The sequence below is a fragment of the Salmo salar genome, chromosome 18, assembly GCF_965601325.2.
Source record: "Salmo salar chromosome 18, fSalSal1, whole genome shotgun sequence".
Taxonomy (NCBI): domain Eukaryota; kingdom Metazoa; phylum Chordata; class Actinopteri; order Salmoniformes; family Salmonidae; genus Salmo; species Salmo salar.
In genome coordinates this window covers 80,925,305-80,946,447 of record NC_138308.1, presented here as the reverse complement: position 1 = coordinate 80,946,447, position 21,143 = coordinate 80,925,305, and the positions used below count along the sequence as shown (strand labels likewise).

Sequence of the window (21,143 nt, the reverse complement as noted above, 5' to 3'; positions counted from 1 at the left end):
AATATATCAGAAATTGTGTAATAGAATTATTGTCAACCTAAAGAATTGTCAAATAATTATAAATACACTTTATATGGGTTTTATACCAATTGTCTGTATAAATAGCCTCTAAAATATGACATAGACTGACCAGGTGAATCCAAGTGAAAGCTATGATCCCTCCCTGAAGTCATTTGTTAAATCCACTTCAAATCAGTGAAGATGAAGGGTTGGAGACAGGTTAAATAAGGATGTTTCAGCCTTTACATAATTGAGCCATGGATTGAGGTGAACGGGCAAGACAAAAGATTTAAGTGCCTTTGAATAGGGTATAGTAGTACTGAAGATGCCAGGCGTGTCAAGAACTGCAATGTTGCTAGGTTTTTCACACTCAACAGTTTCCTGTGTGTATCAAGAGTGGTCCACCTCCCAAAGGACATCCAGCCAATTTGACACAACTGTGGGAAGCATTGGTCAACATGGGCCAGCATCCATGAGGAACGCTTACAACACTTTGTGGAGTCCATGTCCCAACGAATTGAGGCTGTTCTGAGAGAAAAAGAGGGGACGGGGGGTGCAACTCAACATCAGGAAGGTGTTCCTAATGTTTAGTATACTCAGTATATGTGAACAGACTATAAAAATCTACATTTGTGTATTGTTGGAAAGCTGTCAAGTTATTATTATATAATGTCAGTACATGTTGCATTTCAAACTTTTCTAAGTCCTATTTGATTTCATCCAGTGTATGGCTGTGGATTGCATTGTTTGAATGGAATGTTGACATATTGGCAGTTAATTCTATTTTTTTATCATTCCTCTAAAACTGTCTGGCTAGCTAGCTAACAAACATACAGTGCAGATACATTTTTCAAATTCATTATTATACACAATATCTTATCACAGAACTGGCAAACCATGATTGAGCAACTCCCTAACTAAAATGGCTGACATTATCGCATCATAAGAAGGTTCATGTCCATTCTAGTATTTTAATTCCTAATTCTATGGCAGTGACACTTTGACGTCAGTCAGTCAGTCTACATAGGTCTAAACACATAGACACATAACCCCCCTAACTGGAACAGTGGTCTTACCAACCATGCAGGTAAATATCAGAGTCAGACAACCACTAATGTCATGAATCACCTTCACCTTGTCTTTAGGATGAGGAGGCAATATGTAATAACTATTAGTAATGCATAGGCAGGTATAGGTAGGTTAGCACTTGGAATTCAACACAGTGATGGAAACATTCAATATTGTTACCATGTTATATCACATTCTGACTTATGAGTCTGACCTTTGTTTACTTGGAAGACCCCTTTGCAATCATAGGTGTGAATGTCCACATTTACATTTTTCAGTTTATTAAAAACAGTGAAGACATTTATGTGTTGGTTGTAGAACTACAGTAGTATAATGTTAAAGTATAGTGAGAGGTCCTTTCTGTCTTAGATGAGGGGGGTTATTAAATGTTGCACATCACTATATTTTTATCAGAGAAAGCATGTCATATTTCTCAAGTTCTTGATATGTATTTCTGTTAGTATTTCCTGATGTTACAACTGAACTATAACTGATCAACCTAAAGTAGTAGTTTGGAGAGTTCTATTGTATTGCATTATACTGTATTGTATTCCATTATATTATCAGGGTTATTAGATGTGTAGTCAGTGTCAAATGTAATACCTGACATTTCATTATAGAGTGAGGCTGTCAACAATGTAGTTTAATTAAACGCTGAAATGTTGTCTTCCTAACACTTTTCCTGTAATGTTGAGGAGCCCAACAACTCTATTAGGCTGAAAGGAGAGCTGAACAAAGTAGGTTGGTTGTATGGAAGAGTTGACCATGAGGACAATATCTGTTTACTCTAACAAAGCATTCATTCCATCTGGTGGATAAAAAAATAAAGTTTATTAAAAAAGCACAATGCAAAGATATTGTAAAAGTACAGGTCATTAGAAGCGAACATGTATATGTGACATTCATATAGAAAATATGTTATTCTATCATCTGAATGACAGAATAATGAATTAATGATAATACATTTCAGTACATTTACAACCCAACAATTCAATACACAATACAAAGCAGATAGAATTACTGTGGCTGTTTATAAGATCTATCATCATTACACCATATCATTTATTTAAGCTGTTACAGTAATACACAATACAAAGCAGATAGATCTTATAAACAGCTACAGTAATTCTATCATCATTACACCATATCATTTATTTAAGCTGTTACAGTAATACACAATACAAAGCAGATAGATCTTATAAACAGCTACAGTAATTCTATCATCATTACACCATATCATTTATTTAAGCTGTTACAGTAATACACAATACAAAGCAGATAGAATTACTGTGGCTGTTTGTAAGATCTATCAGCATTACACCATATCATTTATTTAAGCTGTTACAGTAATACACACGGTTAAATGTAATATATTTGTTGTATTTATCTGGTAAATTAAAATAACATACAAATCCTTAATGTACAAGGTGTTATTGTGTGTGTGTCCCTCACAGAAAAAACACATGAGAATGTAAAGTGAAATCACGTTTTCACATGTGCAGTTTCTGTCATCACATGTTGCTTCATATGTTGTCACATGTTATCACACTAACTTCACATAAGATCACGTTATCACATTAACTTAACATAAGATCACATGTTATCACATTAACTTAACATAAGATCACGTTATCACATTAACCTAACATAAGATCACATGTTATCACATTAACTTAACATAAGATCACATGTTATCACATTAACTTAACATAAGATCACGTTATCACATTAACCTAACATAAGATCACATGTTATCACATTAACTTCACATAAGATCACGTTATCACATTAACTTAACATAAGATCACAAGTGCTTTTGGAATACTGCACATGTTCACTTGTAGAAATGAACGTTTTTTCTGTATTTGTGTGTTCGTGGGCGTGTGTGTGTGTACGTGCGCGTTTTTATTTGTGTGTGTGTGTGAGCATGCCTGCATGTGTGTGTGCTTGCGTGCGTTGAGCATGCATAACCCATGTTCCCAGATTGCTCCTGCTTCTCCTCTGATGGTGTGTCCCTCCGTCTCCCTCAAGGACCTGTAACATATCACCACACAAAGTTATTTATCCCTCCATCTCCCTCAAGGACCTGTAACATATCACCACACTAAGTTATTTATCCCTCCATCTCCCTCAAGGACCTGTAACATATCATCACACAAAGTTATTTATCCCTCCATCTCCCTCAAGGACCTGTAACATATCACCACACAAAGTTATGTATCCCTCCATCTCCCTCAAGGACCTGTAACATATCACCACACAAAGTTATTTATCCCTCCATCTCCCTCAAGGACCTGTAACATATCACCACACAAAGTTATTTATCCCTCCATCTCCCTCAAGGACCGGTAACATATCACCACACAAAGTTATTTATCCCTCCATCTCCCTCAAGGACCTGTAACATATCACCACACAAAGTTATTTATCCCTCCATCTCCCTCAAGGACCTGTAACATATCACCACACAAAGTTATTTATCCCTCCATCTCCCTCAAGGACCGGTAACATATCACCACACAAAGTTATTTATCCCTCCATCTCCCTCAAGGACCTGTAACATATCACCACACAAAGTTATTTATCCCTCCATCTCCCTCAAGGACCGGTAACATATCACTACACAAAGTTATTTATCCCTCCATCTCCCTCAAGGACCTGTAACATATCACCACACAAAGTTATTTATCCCTCCATCTCCCTCAAGGACCTGTAACATATCACCACACAAAGTTATTTATCCCTCCATCTCCCTCAAGGACCGGTAACATATCACCACACAAAGTTATTTATCCCTCCATCTCCCTCAAGGACCTGTAACATATCACCACACAAAGTTATTTATCCCTCCATCTCCCTCAAGGACCTGTAACATATCACCACACAAAGTTATTTATCCCTCCATCTCCCTCAAGGACCGGTAACATATCACCACACAAAGTTATTTATCCCTCCATCTCCCTCAAGGACCTGTAACATATCACCACACAAAGTTATTTATCCCTCCATCTCCCTCAAGGACCTGTAACATATCACCACACAAAGTTATTTATCCCTCCATCTCCCTCAAGGACCTGTAACTTATCACCACACAAAGTTATTTATCCCTCCATCTCCCTCAAGGACCTGTAACATATCACCACACAAAGTTATTTATCCCTCCATCTCCCACAAGAACCTGTAACTTATCACCACACAAAGTTATTTAAACATGCTGAAATGTCTATCGGTCTTTTCAAAACAGCTCTTAAACTAAAAGGGCATGATTATAATTGTAACAATTTCACAGTATTATTGTAACATCATAGTGTGGAAATATATATAAAACATAGTAAAATCATGTTTTTGATTGCACTGGGCCTCTAAGAGTCACAGTTTGTTGAATTCTTTGATGTACAGTCCACTCAATTATTTGGACATTTATGTTCATGTAAACTAAGTAAACTGATTTGGTTTAGCCAATGAGAAGCCTTGTTAAAGTTGTGGGCCAATCGCGTAAATTCTGGGTTCGCTGTGACAGAGGACTTTTGAGGCACTGGAAGGGGTGATGCTGCTGGAGACATGAGGAGACCTGAGACGGACACTATAGTTCTTGAATTTAAAACTTGTACATTTGAAGAGATTACAAATTGCATTTAGCAAATTGACTGTTGCTTAATTTTACTTACCTGTTACAAGTGTACAGAAAGTCCAGTATCTGTCGATTCTGCCTGAATTCGCCTATTGCTGTGTGGAGAATTTCGACATGGTAGTTTAGCTTGTCAGATCGGGAGCTGTTTTGTTCTGAGCCTGTGGACTTCTTTAATGACGCTGGACATCCCTTCTGTTGCATGCAAGGCATTTTCCGCCATGGATTATAGAAAGGCATTGGCCTTGGAATGATTGTTTCAGGGAGTATGCTACGGTTTCGTGAGTAACACTGGGGTTTCCAATTCATTTGTTGAATCATTTGGTTTCTATTGAAACTCATTGAGCTCCAATGCACCAACATTAGTTTGCAAGCTTGCTAGGTTGAACAGTGTCAGTAACTGAGTTTAAGAGTGCACTCTCTATACCCGAGGGTTATATTTTTATTCCAATATTGTATTTGATTTATAATATTCATGTTAAATTGCATTCTGTGTGTGTTTGTATTTTCTTTGAGTCATTCATTTTGTTGCATCTGAGAACATTCTGAAAACAGTAATATAAGCCTTTATGTATCTATTAGTAATATCGCTAGCCTCTTGTTTCCTCTAGTGAGTGAATATCATAAAGGTTTATACACTGAGATGTCCTTTTCACCATTATTCCCTTGCTGATCTATCCAAGTCTATGGTGAGAGGGTTACATAGAAGTATCAATAGCATCTTACCTGGGGTTGTGTCTGGCTTCAGTTGAGAATAGACTGAATCTGCCTCTGGTGGGGTTGTTTCTGTAGGGAGTGAGGATAAAATACATAGATATACAATATGGGGTCAGAGGTGTGAGGTTCTGATAGGGGGAATATGGAGGGAAGGATGTCCAGTCTTACCTCTCTTCTTCTTAGCTTTGGTCTTCTTTTTGAGGACAACCTCAGCATAGGTCACATCAACAGGTCCAGCTGCTGCTGACAATGGACATTTCCAGTCAACAAATGAAGGAATTAGCTTGTTGCATATTCTGCCTCATCAAAACTCTCAAATTGTGAATTTATTGACTAACTACCAACTTGTAGAATGGGTCTTACCTGTGGCTTTCCCTGTCTGCACCTCAGAGTAGACTGGACTTTCTTTTGGATCAGCTGGCTTTTCTGAGGAGGAGGAAGATGGGCTGAAGTTTTGTAGATTTGGTTTTATTTTCAAATATTGTAAATGTTGCAACTTTGATACACTGCACATTATTAATTGATGTCACAGTTGAAAGTCACCTTTCTTTTTCTTGTCCAACTTTTTGAGTTGAATCTGGGCGTATGTCACATGACTTGGTCCAGCAGCAGCATCTGAAACATACAGGTGACACACTAATATTTCTACTTAGGACTCTATTCAGTCTGTATTGATGAAGGGGTAGAGATTGACTGACAGAAATGTTAAGGTCATTTCTGATTGAGCCGACATATACAGCGTTTACCTTGAATGCTGTCTCCACTAACGTGGGAACATTGCCTTTAAATTTAAATCACACTGAAACGTTTAACTTCCACGATATGGACTGAATACAGCCCTTAGTCTTAGTGTGTTAGTCATATTAAACACATGAAGAACATCAACAGTAACTCTATACTGTATTCATATTAAACACGTGAAGAACAGTAGCAGTAACTCTATACTGTATTCATATTAAACACATGAAGAACATCAACAGTAACTCTATACTGTATTCATATTAAACACATGAAGAACAGCAGCAGTAACTCTATACTGTATTCATATTAAACACATGAAGAACAGCAGCAGTAACTCTATACTGTATTCATATTAAACACATGAAGAACAGCAGCAGTAACTCTATACTGTATTCATATTAAACACATGAAGAACAGCAGCAGTAACTCTATACTGTATTCATATTAAACACATGAAGAACAGCAGCAGTAACTCTGTACTGTATTCATATTAAATACATGAAGAACAGCAGCAGTAACTCTATACTGTATTCATATTAAACACATGAAGAACAGCAGCAGTAACTCTATACTGTATTCATACTAAACATAACATACACAATACAGTACCATTAACATTGTTGTCTGAGGGATTGATCGTGTCGTAGATGTGACCACCATCTGTTGGTCAAAGAAGAGAGAGACAGGTTAGTTAGGTTGGTTATCCCTCAGCTTGTCTATGGACAGAGAGTACAGTAACATGTTGTTATATAAAGTGGATGTTGATGAGTCAGTGTATGAGGTTACAGAGAGAGGAGTGGTAGAGGTCTGGGTTGAGAAACTGACCATGCTGCAGAAGTGTATACCCAGCATCAGGAGCTCGGCCCTGGGTAGATCCTTGGTCCTGTTGGGGGTCCTGGTTGGTGCTCTGGGGCTGGGGGTTCCTAGAGGGAGAGATATACTCATGAAGAACTAAGACGATATGTTACTGAATTATCATAGTTGAGACAGGTGTACTCACGAGAATATTCTGTTGAAACAGGAACCTGTAAAGAGAAATGCATACGATTATATCGGGTCATTGCTGTTTTGAACTATTGTAATTACACTTTTTTCTAACTAAACATGAACTAAAACGTTTAATGATTAATAATAAAATCTCACCTTTGGTGTTTTTAAATCTCCACAGCAGGACCAGGAGAATGACCAGTAGAACACCAGCAACAACCAGACCCACAACCACTCCTACTAGGACTGATGTAGAGGATCCAGGAGATACGACTGGAGAGAGAACAGCACAACACCATCAGCCTCTGAACAAAAATATTAACTTGACATGCAACAATTTCAATGTTTTTACTGAGTTACAGTTCATATAAGTACATCAGTCAATTGAAAAAAAATAATATTAGGCTCTAATCTATGGATTTTACATGACTGGCCAGGGGTGCAGCCATGGGTTGGCCTGGGAGGGCATAGGCCCACCTACTGGGGAGCCAGGCCCAGTCAATCAGATTGAGTTTTCCCCCTGAAAAGTGCTTTATTACAGACAGAAATACTCCTCAGCACCCACCACAACCCCCCTCAGATTACCGGATGTGGAGGTCCTGGGCTGGCGTGGTTACACTTGGTCTGTGGTTGTGAGGTAATAACCTGTGTAATAATCATTCTGTTTTATCAGCTTCTTGATATGCCACACCTGTCAGGTGGATGGATTATCTTGGCAAAGGAGAAATGCTCACTATCAGGGATGTAAACAATTGTTTTCACTAAATTTGAGAGAAATAGGCTTTTTGTGCATTTGTGTCACGTCCTGACCAGCAGAGGGAGTAGTGGTGTAGTATTTTGGTCAGGACGTGGCAGAAGAAGTCCGTATGTGTTGTCTAGTATGTCTGTTTCTGTGTTAGTCTTGTGACTCCTGATCAGGAACAGCTGGGGATCGTTGTTCCTGATTGGGAGTCATATATTTAGGAGTATGTTTGTCACTTGGGTTTGTGGGTGGTTGTGCTAACACTGCTACTCTTTTTGTTTGTAGTAAGCGTGTTAGCCTGTCGTGAGTTTCGTGTTTATTGTTTTCCTGTGTATACTTTGCTTTAATTTATTATTCTTTACATTAAAAGATGAGTATCCACATTCCGCCTGCAGTTTGGTCCATTCAACACGGCTTCAACAATTAAGACAATATGGAACATTTCTGGGATCTTTTATTTCAGCTCATTAAACATGGGACCAACACTTTGCATGTTGCGTTTATATTTTAGTTAAATAGGTGTATAGACCAGCCTGTATCTTTTGATAATTTAGTTGAGAGCATATTTTCTCTGGGAGTACAAATCCAAACGTATGTTAACATCAACACTAAAATCACTATCACACAGATGATGAAAAGGTAACTTGAGATCATAATTGTTTTCTCACCTCTCACTGTCACCCAGCTCTCTGGTGAATCTCCTTGATCAGAGTTACACTTATAGAATCCTTCATCTGACTTGGATACTGCAGGGATGGTCATCTCTCCTGTGGTCTCATTCTTGATGAGTACTCCATCTTTGTAGAAATCAGTCTTGAGATTTGAGCTGGTTGTCCAGTATTTGCAGTGCAGAGTCACAGAGTCCCCTTCAGTCACAGGATGGACAGGGCTCTCCAGGATCACATCACCAGCTGTTTAACATAATATATAAATAATACTGTAAATCTGCATACTGTAGTCATCACCCTCAAAATATTATGATCTTGTATTTTATAAGAGATGCAATTCAGTTACAAAATTGAACATCCTATCATACATTGAAATGTTGTTTTTTGAGTGTGAATGTCGTACAATAGACGTACCATGCACTGTGATGTTGACAGAATTACTGTACTCTCCTGATCCAGACTCACACCAGAACACTCCACTGTCCCCTGTGTATGTGTAGCTGATGGTACATGTGGACCCTGTTATTGATCCCCAGTTAGAGACACACCCTGACTCTACTCCTCTCTCTGTGTATCTCATCAGTCTCCACCCAGTAGAGTTCCCCTTCTCCTCACAGCTCAGTGAGAGAGACTTTGATCTAAAGTGTTGATGTCACGGTTGTCGTTGGAAAAGGAGGACCAAAATGCAGCAGGTATGTGTATGCTCATCTTGACGTTTAATAAATTCAATATGAACAACAAAAGAACGAACGATCAACAAAACAGTCTGGCAAGGCACAAGGCTAAACACAGAACAATCTCCCACAAATATATGGGACTCTCAATCAAAGGCAAATAGACAACACCTGCCTTCAACTGAGAGTCCCAACCCCAATTAACCAAACATAGAAACAGACTCACTAGACTAAACATAGAATACATGAATATCAGACTGTGCCCAACAAACCCCGGAATACTTAAATCAAATGCCCTTCTAGACAAACACCATCCTGAACCACATAAAACAAATACCCTCTGCCACGTCCTGATCAAACTACAATAACAATTAACCCTTATACTGGCCAGGACGTGACAGTACCCCCCCCCCCCCCCCCCCCCCTAAAGGTGGTAACCCCGGAAGCACCTCAAGAATAACAAAACCCCAAACAATAACAAAATTCCCCCTAAACTAAAGGGAGGGAAGGGAGGGTGGCTGCCGTCACCGACGGCACTTGTGCTACACCCCCCCCTCCCCAACCCACCTATGCAGGTGGTGGTTCAGGCTCCGGCCTATTGTCCTCCAGAGTGCCGACCGACCCAATCAGCCTCGGACCGTAGGCAGACTCCCCCTGCTCCGGATCATGGGCAGACCTCCACCTCTCCACCCTGTATGCAGACTCAGCAATTAAACAGTTAATCTCTTTAAGTTCTGAATTGTCAGGCTTACTCAGTTCAAGGTTGCTGCTAGACTCCCTTGGGTTTTGGTCATCGGCAGACTCTGGGCAGATGGGCCACTCTGGCTGATCCTGGCCGCTGGGGCAGTCTGGCAGCTCCGGGCAGTCTGGCCACTCTGGCAGCTCCGGGCAGTCTGGCCACTCTGGCAGCTCCGGGCAGTCTGGCCACTCTGGCAGCTCCGGGCAGTCTGGCCGGCTCTGGCGGCTCCGGGCAGTCTGGCCGGCTCTGGCGGCTCCTGACTGACGGGCGGCTCTGGCGACTCCTGACTGACGGGCGGCTCTGGCGACTCCTGACTGACGGGCGGCTCTGGCGACTCCTGACTGACGGGCGGCTCTGGCGACTCCTGACTGACGGGCGGCTCTGGCGACTCCTGACTGACGGGCGGCTCTGGCGACTCCTGACTGACGGGCGGCTCTGGCGACTCCTGACTGACGGGCGGCTCTGGCGACTCCTGACTGACGGGCGGCTCTGGCGACTCCTGACTGACGGCGGCTCTGGCGACTCCTGACTGACGGGCGGCTCTGGCGACTCCTGACTGACGGGCGGCTCTGGCGACTCCTGACTGACGGGCGGCTCTGGCGACTCCTGACTGACGGCGGCTCTGGCGACTCCTGACTGACGGGCGGCTCTGGCGACTCCTGACTGACGGGCGGCTCTGGCGACTCCTGACTGACGGGCGGCTCTGGCGACTCCTGACTGACGGGCGGCTCTGGCGACTCCTGACTGACGGGCGGCTCTGGCGACTCTTGACTGACGGGCAGCTCTGGCGACTCTTGACTGACGGGCAGCTCTGACGACTCTTGACTGACGGGCAGCTCTGGCAACTCTTGACTGACGGGCAGCTCTAGCGACGTCGGACTGGGATGACGCACTTGAAGCCTGGTGCGTGGTGCTGGTACTGGACGTACCAGACTGGGAACATGCACCTCCAGGCTAGTGCGGGGAGCGGGAACAGGACGAGTCGGACTGGGCTGACGCACTTCCGGGTCCGCACGAGAGACAGGAACTGGAAACCCAGGGCTATGGAGGCGCACAGGCGGTCTTGATCTTACCTCCTGCACAACCCGTCCTGACTGGATGGAACTAGTAGCCCTGTACGAGCGGGGTGCTAGTACAGGGTGAACTGGGCTGTGCAGGGGCCTGATGGTTGCCGTGCTTAGAGCGGGAGTAGGGTAGCCTGGTCTGAGGAGGCGTACCGGCGACCAGATGCGCTGCGCAGGCATCCTCCTCCCAGGCTGGATGCCCACTCTAGCACGGCATCTGCGCGGGGCTGGAATGGCGCGCACCGGACTGTGCGTGCGTATGGGTGAGATAGTGCGCACCTCAGCGAAACATGGCGCCCTCCACCTCATACGCTCCTCCATATAACCACGGGTAGCTGGCTTCCGGCTCTTCCTTGGCCTAGCCAAACTACCCGTGTGCCCCCCCAAAACATTTCTTGGGGGTGCCTCTCGTGCTTCTCCCTCAGCGCGTCCAAGGCCTCGTACCTCCGCCTCTCTGCCTTGGCTGCCTCAATTTCCTCCCGTGGGCGACGGTACTCCCCAGCCCGGTGCCAAGGTCCAGCCCCGTCCAGAACTTCTTCCCAGGTCCATTTCTCCCGCCAGTCCAACTCGAAATCCCTCTGCTCCTTCCTCTGCTGCTTGGTCCTTTGGTGGTGGGAGATTCTGTCACGGTTGTCGTTGGAAAAGGAGGACCAAAATGCAGCAGGTATGTGTATGCTCATCTTGACGTTTAATAAATTCAATATGAACAACAAAAGAACGAACGATCAACAAAACAGTCTGGCAAGGCACAAGGCTAAACACAGAACAATCTCTCACAAATGACAAACACACCCTAATATATGGGACTCTCAATCAAAGGCAAATAGACAACACCTGCCTTCAACTGAGAGTCCCAACCCCAATCAACCAAACATAGAAACAGACTCACTAGACTAAACATAGAATACATGAATATCAGACAGTGCCCAAAAAACCCCGGAATACTTAAATCAAATGCCCTTCTAGACAAACACCATCCTGAACCACATAAAACAAATACCCTCTGCCACGTCCTGACCAAACTACAATAACAATTAACCCTTATACTGGCCAGGACATGACAGTTGAGTTGTGTTGGGACTTATTGTGAGATACACTGAAGGCTGCAGATCTGAAACAAAGAGAGACGGAGTCAAACCTTAGTTAAATAATATATATTATACACATGAGGGGGAATTAAATATGTTTTAATACAGTTAGATACCTCCTGACCAGAGAAACTGAGGTTCACTGTAGAGTGTGTCATAGACTGGGTCTCCTCTTCCAGCTGTACACACATATCCTCCTGTGTGACCAGCAGGACTCAGGGTGTAGAAGCTCTCTGTAGTTCCAGTACTACTGTCAGATAGGGTCTCTACAGAGTATGATGAGTCAGATAGAGAGAGTAACCCAGCTCTGTAGGGAACAGTCCTGTACCAGGAGAACCTCCAGCCTGTAGACGTCTTGTCAACTTCACAGCTCAGAGTCACTGAGTCTCCAGGGTTCAGCCACTGAGGAGAGACACTCAGGACAGCCTTGGGTTTACCTGTTAAAAGAAGGAAAGGCAGGTTTCAAACTTTCAATGTAAAAAATATTCTAGACAACCATCATGACTCGTATAAGCTTAAATAGGCTTACCAGACACAGTCAGTTGTACAGCATCACTAGTCTTGGAGAGCTTGTTTCCCTTTACACCCTGACAGGTATATGATCCGCTGTTAGACATGTAGACAGGACTGATTCTGTACTCAGGCTTTGTGTTAAAGGGGATCACTAACTGACTATTCTTATACCATATGTAGTTCCAGCCAGAGTCTCGTCCTCCCTGTATGTCACATCTCATAGTAACAGTCTCTCTAATGAATATCTGGGTACAGTTGGGTTGGAGGGTCAGAACAGCAACAGGTCTCTGCACAGACACAACACAGACAACTAACTGAATAAAAAGTTACACAATTATAAATGTATTTATTTATCAATAGGTCTACTCATGAATACATCTTCGAGTTAGCTACAGTTGTTGGGATACAGTAAGCAGACAAAAAATTATACCCTACTTTCTATCAATGTAAAATAGCATCTTATTTATCATAAAACCGTTTTAGACTCACCAGTGATGTTTATCTGGACTGGGTCACTGTACAGGGTGTAGTAGACTGCGTCTCCTCTCCCAGCTCTGCACCAGTACTGTCCTCCATCAGAGACACTGACCCAGCTGAGTGTGTAGGAGTATCCAGAGGTTGTGGTTACTGGTGTAGAGTCTGGTCTGTGTCTGTACCAGTAAAACGTCCATCCAGAAGACTCTACAGTACAGCTCAGTGTCACACTGTCTCCTGTGAATACTTCCTCTTTGTCTGAAGTCAGTGTAGTCGACGGCTGATAATCTGTTGGTATTGCAATAGGTTTGAGTGGGAAGATCCACTTTACTGACACACACAAACAACAACAACAGCAGCAACAACAACAACAACAACAACAACAGCAGCACCAGCAGCAGCAACAAAGTAACTCACCAGTCACAGTGAGGGTAATAACATTACTATGTTGTGAAGATGTGGGTCTGGATCTTCTCTCTCCCTGACACCAGTAGAGACCCTGGTCAGACTCAGCAGCTCTACTGATGGTGAGGGTGTCTCCTGTTATAGTGTGTCTGACAGACTGGGATACTACATTATCATTCCTGTCTTTGTACCACTGATAGTTCCAGATACTGTCAGACTCTACTGAACACGTCAGAGTAACTGTCTCTCCAGGGAACACAGTGTTTGGATCTACAGTCAGTTCAGCTTTGGGCAGGGCTGTGAGAGAAGAGCATCAAATTAATCAGATTATTTGAACATTATTTGACATACACTGAAACTCAAAAACAAGGACATTTCTAAGTGACCCCAAACTTTTGAATGGTAGTGTACATAATGTGGATACATTTCCAACGGTTTAGCTGTTGGAGAGTTTTGATAAAAGTCAATTCTAGGTGTATGTAATCAGTCTCGAGCTCACCAGTTGATCTGATGAGGGCGGTTCCACTGAGTTGAGAATGCTGGGGCCGATCTCTCCTGGTCCCCAGACACTGGTACTGACCATCCTGGTCAGGGAGAGAGATGGTGATGGTTTTACCATGTGGACTGGAAAGCTTTTGGTTGTTTCTGGACCAGTTGTACGTCCAGTCTGTTTAGTCTGGTATGTCACACTGCAGAGTGACTGTCTCTCCAGAGTAGAGGGGACCCTGAGGAGAGATTCTCACTGTGGCTTTGGGCAGAGCTGTGGAAACACAAACAAAATATATCCAATATACACTGAGTGTACAAAACATGATGAACTTTCCATGACATAGACTGACCAGGTAAATCAGGTAAATCCATCCATGTCACCTGTTAAATCCACTTCAATCAGTGTAGATGAAGGGGAGAAGACAAGTTAAAGAAGGATTCTTAATCCTTCAGACAATTGAGACATGGATTGTTTATGTGTGACATTCAGAGGGTGAATGGGCAAGACAAAAGATTGAAGTGCCTTTGAATGGGGCATGGTAGTAGGTACCAGGTGCATTGGTTTGCGCCAAGAACTTCAACACTCCTGGGATTTTCACACTCAACAGATTCACGTGTGTATCAAGAATGGTCCACCACTCTAAGGACATCCAGCCAACTTGACAATCCTGTGGGAAGCATTGGAATCAACATGGGACAGTATCCCTGTGGAACGCTTTTGACACCTTATAAAGTCCCTGCCCTGATGAATTGAGACTCTTTCGAGGGAAAAAAGTGGACGGTTGCAACTCAATATTAGAAAGGTGTTCTTAATGTTTTGTACACTCAGTGTAAATTATTCTAGTTACCCATGGAGATGTTTACATGATTAGTTAGACTTACCAGAAATTGTCAAATGTACAGCATCACTGGTTTCAGAGCGCTTGATTCCCTTCACACCCTCACAGGTATATGAACTACTGTTAGACGTGTACACAGGACTGATTCTGTACTCTGGCTTTTTGTTAGAGTAGACTAACTTCCTGTTGTTATGCCACTCATACTGCCAGTAAGAGTCTCCTCCCCCCTGTATGTCACATCTCATAGTGATAGAATCTCCTCTGAATATTTGGGACCAGTTAGGTTGGAGGGTCAGAACAGCAACAGGTCTCTCTGCACAGACACAACACAGACAACTAACTGAATAAAAAGTTGCAAGGAAGGTGTTCTTAATGTTTTATTCACTCAGTGTATATTGTGTATTAAAGGAGAAGTTTTCTTTTTTACAACCAGATTTGTTTTATTTATGTAAATGCCATGTTATAGAACGGTCCAGACACCTTTTTTTTGTGATTTCACATGTTTTTGAGAAACTTACAAACATCAAATCACTTCCTCATCCTCCTTGTGGGGACCCCAAAAAACATGAACAAAGTCTCTAAAATCACCCAAATACGTCCTTTTAGAAATGATAAAGCTCTCAATTTAATGATGCAGGTATTTAGATGTTGTATGCATGAAATGGTGTCATACTGAACTTTATCCACAATGTTATATTCCATTTAGCACGACTCGAGACATTTTCCCTATCCAACTGTTCCATTCTCCATGTAGCCTTCTGCTACAGGTAACTGACAAAATAAAGGAAACACCAAAATAAATTCTCTTAATAGGGCGTTGGGGCACCACGAGCCACCAGAACAGCTTCAATGCGCCTTGGCACAAATTCTACAAGTGTCTACAACTTCCTGTGTGGAAGCACCCCATGCTTTCAATATACTTGCTACTGTTATTTTTCACTGTCTTTTTACTGTTGTTTTTTTATTTCCTTACCTGTTAGGGCTAGGGGGCAGTATTGACACGGCTGGATAAAAAAACATACCCGATTTAATCTGGTTACCACTCCTACCCAGTAACTAGAATATGCATATACTTATTACATATGGATAGAAAACACCCTAAATTTTCTAAAACTGTTTGAATGGTGTCTGTGAGTATAACAGAACTCATTTGGCAGGCAAAACCCTGAGACATTTTCTGACAGGAAGTGGATACCTGATGTGTTGTATTACCTTTAAACCTATCCCATTGAAAAACACAGGGGCTGAGGAATATTTTGGCACTTCCTATTGCTTCCACTAGATGTCACCAGCCTTTACAAAGTGTTTTGAGTCTTCTGGAGGGAGATCTGACCGAACAAGAGCCATGGAACGATGATGGCCCATTAGACACCTGGCGCGCGAGTTCATGTTGGGTACCCTCGTTCCAATACGTTATAAAAGAGTATGCATTCGTCCACCTTGAATATTATTCATGTTCTGGTTAAAAAAGGCCCTAATGATTTATGCTATACAACGTTTGACATGTTTGAACGAACGTAAATATATTTTTTCCCCTCGTTCATGACGAGAAGTCCGGCTGGCTTAGATCATGTGCTAACAAGACGGAGATTTTTGGACATAAATGATGAGCTTTTTTGAACAAAACTACATTCGTTATGGACCTGTGATACCTGGAAGTGACATCTGATGAAGAGAATCAAAGGTAATGGATTATTTACATAGTATTTTCGATTTTAGATCTCCCCAACATGACGTCTAGTCTGTATCGCAACGCGTATTTTTCTGGGCGCAGTGCTCAGATTATTGCAAAGTGTGATTTCCCAGTAAGGTTATTTTTAAATCTGGCAAGTTGATTGCGTTCAAGAGATGTAAATCTATAATTCTTTAAATGACAATATAATATTTTACCAATGTTTTCTAATTTTAATTATTTAATTTGTGGTGTTGAATTGACTGCCGGTTATTGGAGGGAAACGATTTCCTCAACATCAATGCCATAGTAAAACGCTGTTTTTGGATATAAATATGAACTTGATAGAACTAAAAATGCATGCATTGTCTAACATAATGTCCTAGGAGTGTCATCTGATGGAGATTGCAAAAGGTTAGTGCATCATTTTAGCTGGTTTTATGGTTTTGGTGACCCTGTCTTTGAATTGACAAAACATTACACACAACTCTTGTAAATGTACTGTCCTAACATACTCTAAATTTATGCTTTCGCCGTAAAACCTTTTTGAAATCGTAAAACGTGGTTAGATTAAGGAGATGTTTATCTTTCAAAGGGTGTAAAATAGTTGTATGTTTGAAAAATTTGAATTTTGACATTTATTTGGATTCAAATTTGCCGCTCTTGAGATGCACCTGCTGTTGATGGAGTGCACCACGGGTGGGACGCTACCTAGCCCATAGAGGATATCTATTGTTCACCTAATACATATTTTTTACTTAAAATTTGCACTGTTGGTTAGGGCCTGTAAGTAAGCATTTCACTGTAAGGTCTACTACACCTGTTGCATTCGGTGTACATGACAAATACACTTTGATTTGATTTTGCATCCCTAATTTATTGAAGTGTTTCCTTTATTTTGGCAGTTACCTGTAGACTGAACCCTTCTATAACATGCCATTTACATACAAAATCGAGATTTGTTTGTAAAAAATAAAACTTCTAATGAAAGATCTGATTAGCTCTTTCATTCATATCGTTATGACAGCAAAGTCAGATCATGAGATCTTTCATTCCTATCAGTACCTTCATGCTCCATGAGTTTATGGTGAGATGCTGTCAGACTGGTCAGATGTGAAATCATGTGAAAACATGTGGTTTTGGAACACTTCACATGTGATGATATTTTACATGAAGGTTCACATGTGGATTTTCACATGTGATTACGTAACTTTTTTCATACATTTTCACATGACAAAATAAGCACATTTTTACAACTTACAGGAAAGGTTCACTCATTTTGAAAGTTATTTGTTTTTGTGCATCTCTAAATGATGTTCTATTGATTCCCTGGGTCTTTTCATGTTTTTATGTGTATCTGAGTTGCTGGAGTTCAAGCAGACAGAAATACAACTGGTATGACGTATCATACTGGCTCCAATACAGGCTTTAGTCTACCTGCATAAACACAACCATCATAACACAATTACCTATCAGTCAAGTAAAACATGTACATAAACTATGTTTCCTACCTCTTTACAGATCATACATACACAACTGAATCACCTTTTCTCATAACATTAATGAACGTGAGGAAGGAAAAGCAGAGACAAAGATGATGAAACATAAAGAGACGGAGGTTTGATCAAATAAATGAATATCTACCATCATCTTCACCACAGTGTCCACAGTAGATGAGGATACTCAGCACTTCAACAAAGACAAAGAAAGTCATTACAGTACAGAAGTAATACAGAAGTGTATAGTACTATAGTAATATAGTAGTAATATTAACATTAGTGCACTGTGCTCATAGACAAACACACTAATACAACGTCAGTACGTACAGAGCAGCACACAGAGCAATGTGTTGTTCATTCTGTTCCACTGACAAGTGACTTTCTATGAACTACAGTTCTTCTGACAAACCCCTCGTCACGGGTACTCGGGGCAGGAGGAAGGAGTAGAGTCAAATGCAGGAGATATTGTCCAGTAGCTCGAAGTTTATTCACACCCAAACACTAGGTGATCAAAAAGGCACTGGGAGTGCACAATACCCAAAAGGGAAACAGGTAATCCATAAAGGGAAAATCACGCACGGGGAAGCAGCCCGGCGAGAAAATAAATCCTCCAATATAAAAACGATAGAGAAGACACGGCCACAGCGTAAACCCGCTGACAAACAAACAATCCCGCACAACACACAACCCCAAAGGAACAAACGAAATACCCCCCCACTAATGACAGAAATGACAAGAGGTGCGGACCTAGACAGACAAAACACAATGAACACAGAAACACAGATCGGCTGCAGCTAGTAGACCGGCGCCGACGACCGCCGAGCGCCGCCCGGCCGAGGAGGGGCACCATTTTCTGTGGATACTGTGACAGTACCCCTCCCCTGACGCGCGGCTCCCGCAGCGCGCCGACGCCGGCCTCGGGGACGACCCGGAGGGCGAGGCGCCGGCCGGTCCGGACGGAGACGATGGAACTCCTGGAGCATAGTGGGATCCAAAATGTCCTCCACCGGAACCCAGCACCTCTCCTCCGGGCCGTACCCCTCCCAGTCCACGAGGTACTGCAGGCCCCCTACCCGACGTCGGGAGTCCAGGATGGCCCGGACTGTGTACGCCGGGCCCCCCCCCCCGATGTCCAGGGGGGGCGGAGGGACCTCCCGCACCTCAGCGTCCTGCAGTGGACCAGCTACCACCGGCCTGAGGAGAGACACATGAAACGAGGGGTTAATGCGGTAATATGAAGGGAGTTGTAACCTATAACACACCTCGTTTATTCTCCTCAGGACTTTGAACGGCCCCACAAATCGCGGACCCAGCTTCCGGCAGGGCAGGCGGAGGGGCAGGCGGAGGGTCGAGAGCCAGACTCTTTCCCCTGGATTGTATACGGGAGCCTCACTGCGGCGGCGGTCAGTGCTCTCCTTTTGTCGCCCGATAGCCCGCTTCAGGCACTCCTGGACAGCCCTCCAGGTCTCCTGAGAGCGCTGTACCCATTCCTCCACCACAGGATCCTCCGTCTGGCTCTGCTGCCAAGGCACCAGGACCGGCTGATAACCTAATACAACTTCAAAAGGGCCATCTCGGCCCATGGCACGAACCTCGACCACTCCCCTGGCCGGTCCTGGCAATATGACCACAGAAACCTGCCCACATCCTGGTTGATGCGTTCTACCTGCCCATTACTCTCGGGGTGGAAACCCGAGGTCAGGCTGACCGAGACCCCAGCCTCTCCATAAACAACCTCCACACTCTGGAGGTGAACTGGGGACCCCGATCAGATACGATGTCCTCGGGCACCCCGTAGTGCCGGAAGACATGGGTGAATAGGGCCTCCGCGGTCTGTAGGGCCGTAGGAAGACCGGGCAACGGGAGCAGACGGCAGGACTTCGAGAACCGATCCACAACAACCAGGATCGTCGTATTCCCCTGGGACGGTGGGAGATCCGTTAGGAAATCCACCGAGAGGTGAGACCAAGGTCGCTGTGGAACGGGGAGGGGCTGTAGTTTCCCTCGAGGCAGGTGCCTAGGAGCCTTGCACTGGGCGCACACCGAACAGGAAGAGACATAGTGTCTTACATCCTCAGCCAAGGTGGGCCACCAGTACTTCCCCTTCAGGCCTCGCACTGTCCGTTCCACCCCAGGATGACCCGAGGAGGGTAACGTGTGGGCCCATCGGATCAGGAGATCGCGAACACCAAGCGGAACGAACCTCAGACCCGCGGGACATTGAGGCGGAATGGGTTCTGACTGAACTGCCCGCTCGATGTCCGCATCCACCTCCCATACTACCGGCGCCACTAGACAGGACGCAGGGAGTATGGGAGCGGGATCGATGGTCCTCTTCTCGGTGTCATAGAGACGCAACAGTGCGTCGGCCTTCCGGTTCCGAGAACCCGGAATGTATGAAAGGGTGAACTGGAACCTAGTAAAGAACATAGCCCACCTGGCTTGACGAGGATTCAGTCTCCTCGCTGCCCAGATGTACTCCAGGTTATGGTGGTCGGTCCAGATGAGAAAAGGGTGACGTGCCCCCTCAAGCCAATGTCTCCACACTGTCAAAGCCTTGATCACGGCAAACAACTCCCTGTCCCCCACATCGTAGTTGCGCTCCGCCGGGCTTAGCTTCCTAGAAAAGAAAGCGCAGGGGCGGAGCTTCAGAGGAGCGCCCGAACGCTGTGACAGAACTGCTCCTACCCCAGCTTCGGACGCGTCCACCTCCACTACGAATGGCAAGGAGGGATCCGGATGCGCCAGCACCGGAGCGTCAGTAAACAGAACCTTCAGATGACGGAAGGCCCTGTCCGCCTCCACCGACCACCGCAGCCGCACCGGACCCCCCTTCAGCAGTGAGGTAATGGGAGCTGCCACCTGACCAAAACCCCGGATAAACCTACGGTAATAATTGGCGAACCCCAAAAACCGTTGCACCTCCTTCACCGTGGTAGGGGTAGGCCAATTACGCACAGCCGTAACGCGGTCACATTCCATCACCACCCCTGTGGTGGAAATGCGATATCCTAGGAAAGAGACGGCTCGTTTGGAGAACTCACATATCTCAGCCTTGACGTATAGGTTATGCTCCAGCAGCCGCCCAAGCACTCTGCACACCAAAGCCACATGCTCGGCGCGGGTGGCGGAGTAG

General features: G+C 44.0%; 1 protein-coding gene and 1 long non-coding RNA gene across 2 annotated transcripts; both read right to left on the bottom strand.

Annotated features, from left to right (window-relative positions):
• Positions 1-5,776: 5,776 nt before the first annotated feature.
• On the bottom strand, positions 5,777-6,815 carry LOC145861767 (uncharacterized). The gene is made up of 3 exons (XR_014381414.1): positions 6,764-6,815; positions 5,957-6,028; positions 5,777-5,839 (listed from the first exon to the last, which is right to left on the bottom strand). It is a non-coding gene; the product is annotated as an uncharacterized LOC145861767 (long non-coding RNA).
• Positions 6,816-6,861: 46 nt separating this feature from the next.
• LOC106577789 (Fc receptor-like protein 5) lies at positions 6,862-20,437 on the bottom strand. Its single transcript, XM_082964574.1, has 11 exons — positions 20,218-20,437; positions 14,252-14,268; positions 14,008-14,092; positions 13,521-13,805; positions 13,119-13,391; positions 12,233-12,553; positions 8,966-9,196; positions 8,552-8,794; positions 7,298-7,414; positions 6,980-7,077; positions 6,862-6,870 (listed from the first exon to the last, which is right to left on the bottom strand). Exons 1-11 carry the CDS (start codon positions 20,435-20,437, stop codon positions 6,862-6,864), a joined length of 1,899 nt encoding a protein of 632 aa, XP_082820700.1.
• Positions 20,438-21,143: the final 706 nt, after the last annotated feature.

Excerpts from the sequence above, each read along its gene's own strand:
- LOC106577789 (XM_082964574.1), bottom strand. The coding sequence starts at position 20,437 with ATGTTCTTTACTAGGTTCCAGTTCACCCTTTCATACATTCCGGGTTCT. Across the intron at positions 13,392-13,520 it reads TATTACCCTCACTGTGACTG|ATTATCAGCCGTCGACTACA; the intron begins GTGAGTTACTTT and ends CAATACCAACAG. Across the intron at positions 12,554-13,118 it reads AGTCCAGATAAACATCACTG|GTAAACCCAAGGCTGTCCTG; the intron begins GTGAGTCTAAAA and ends TTCTTTTAACAG.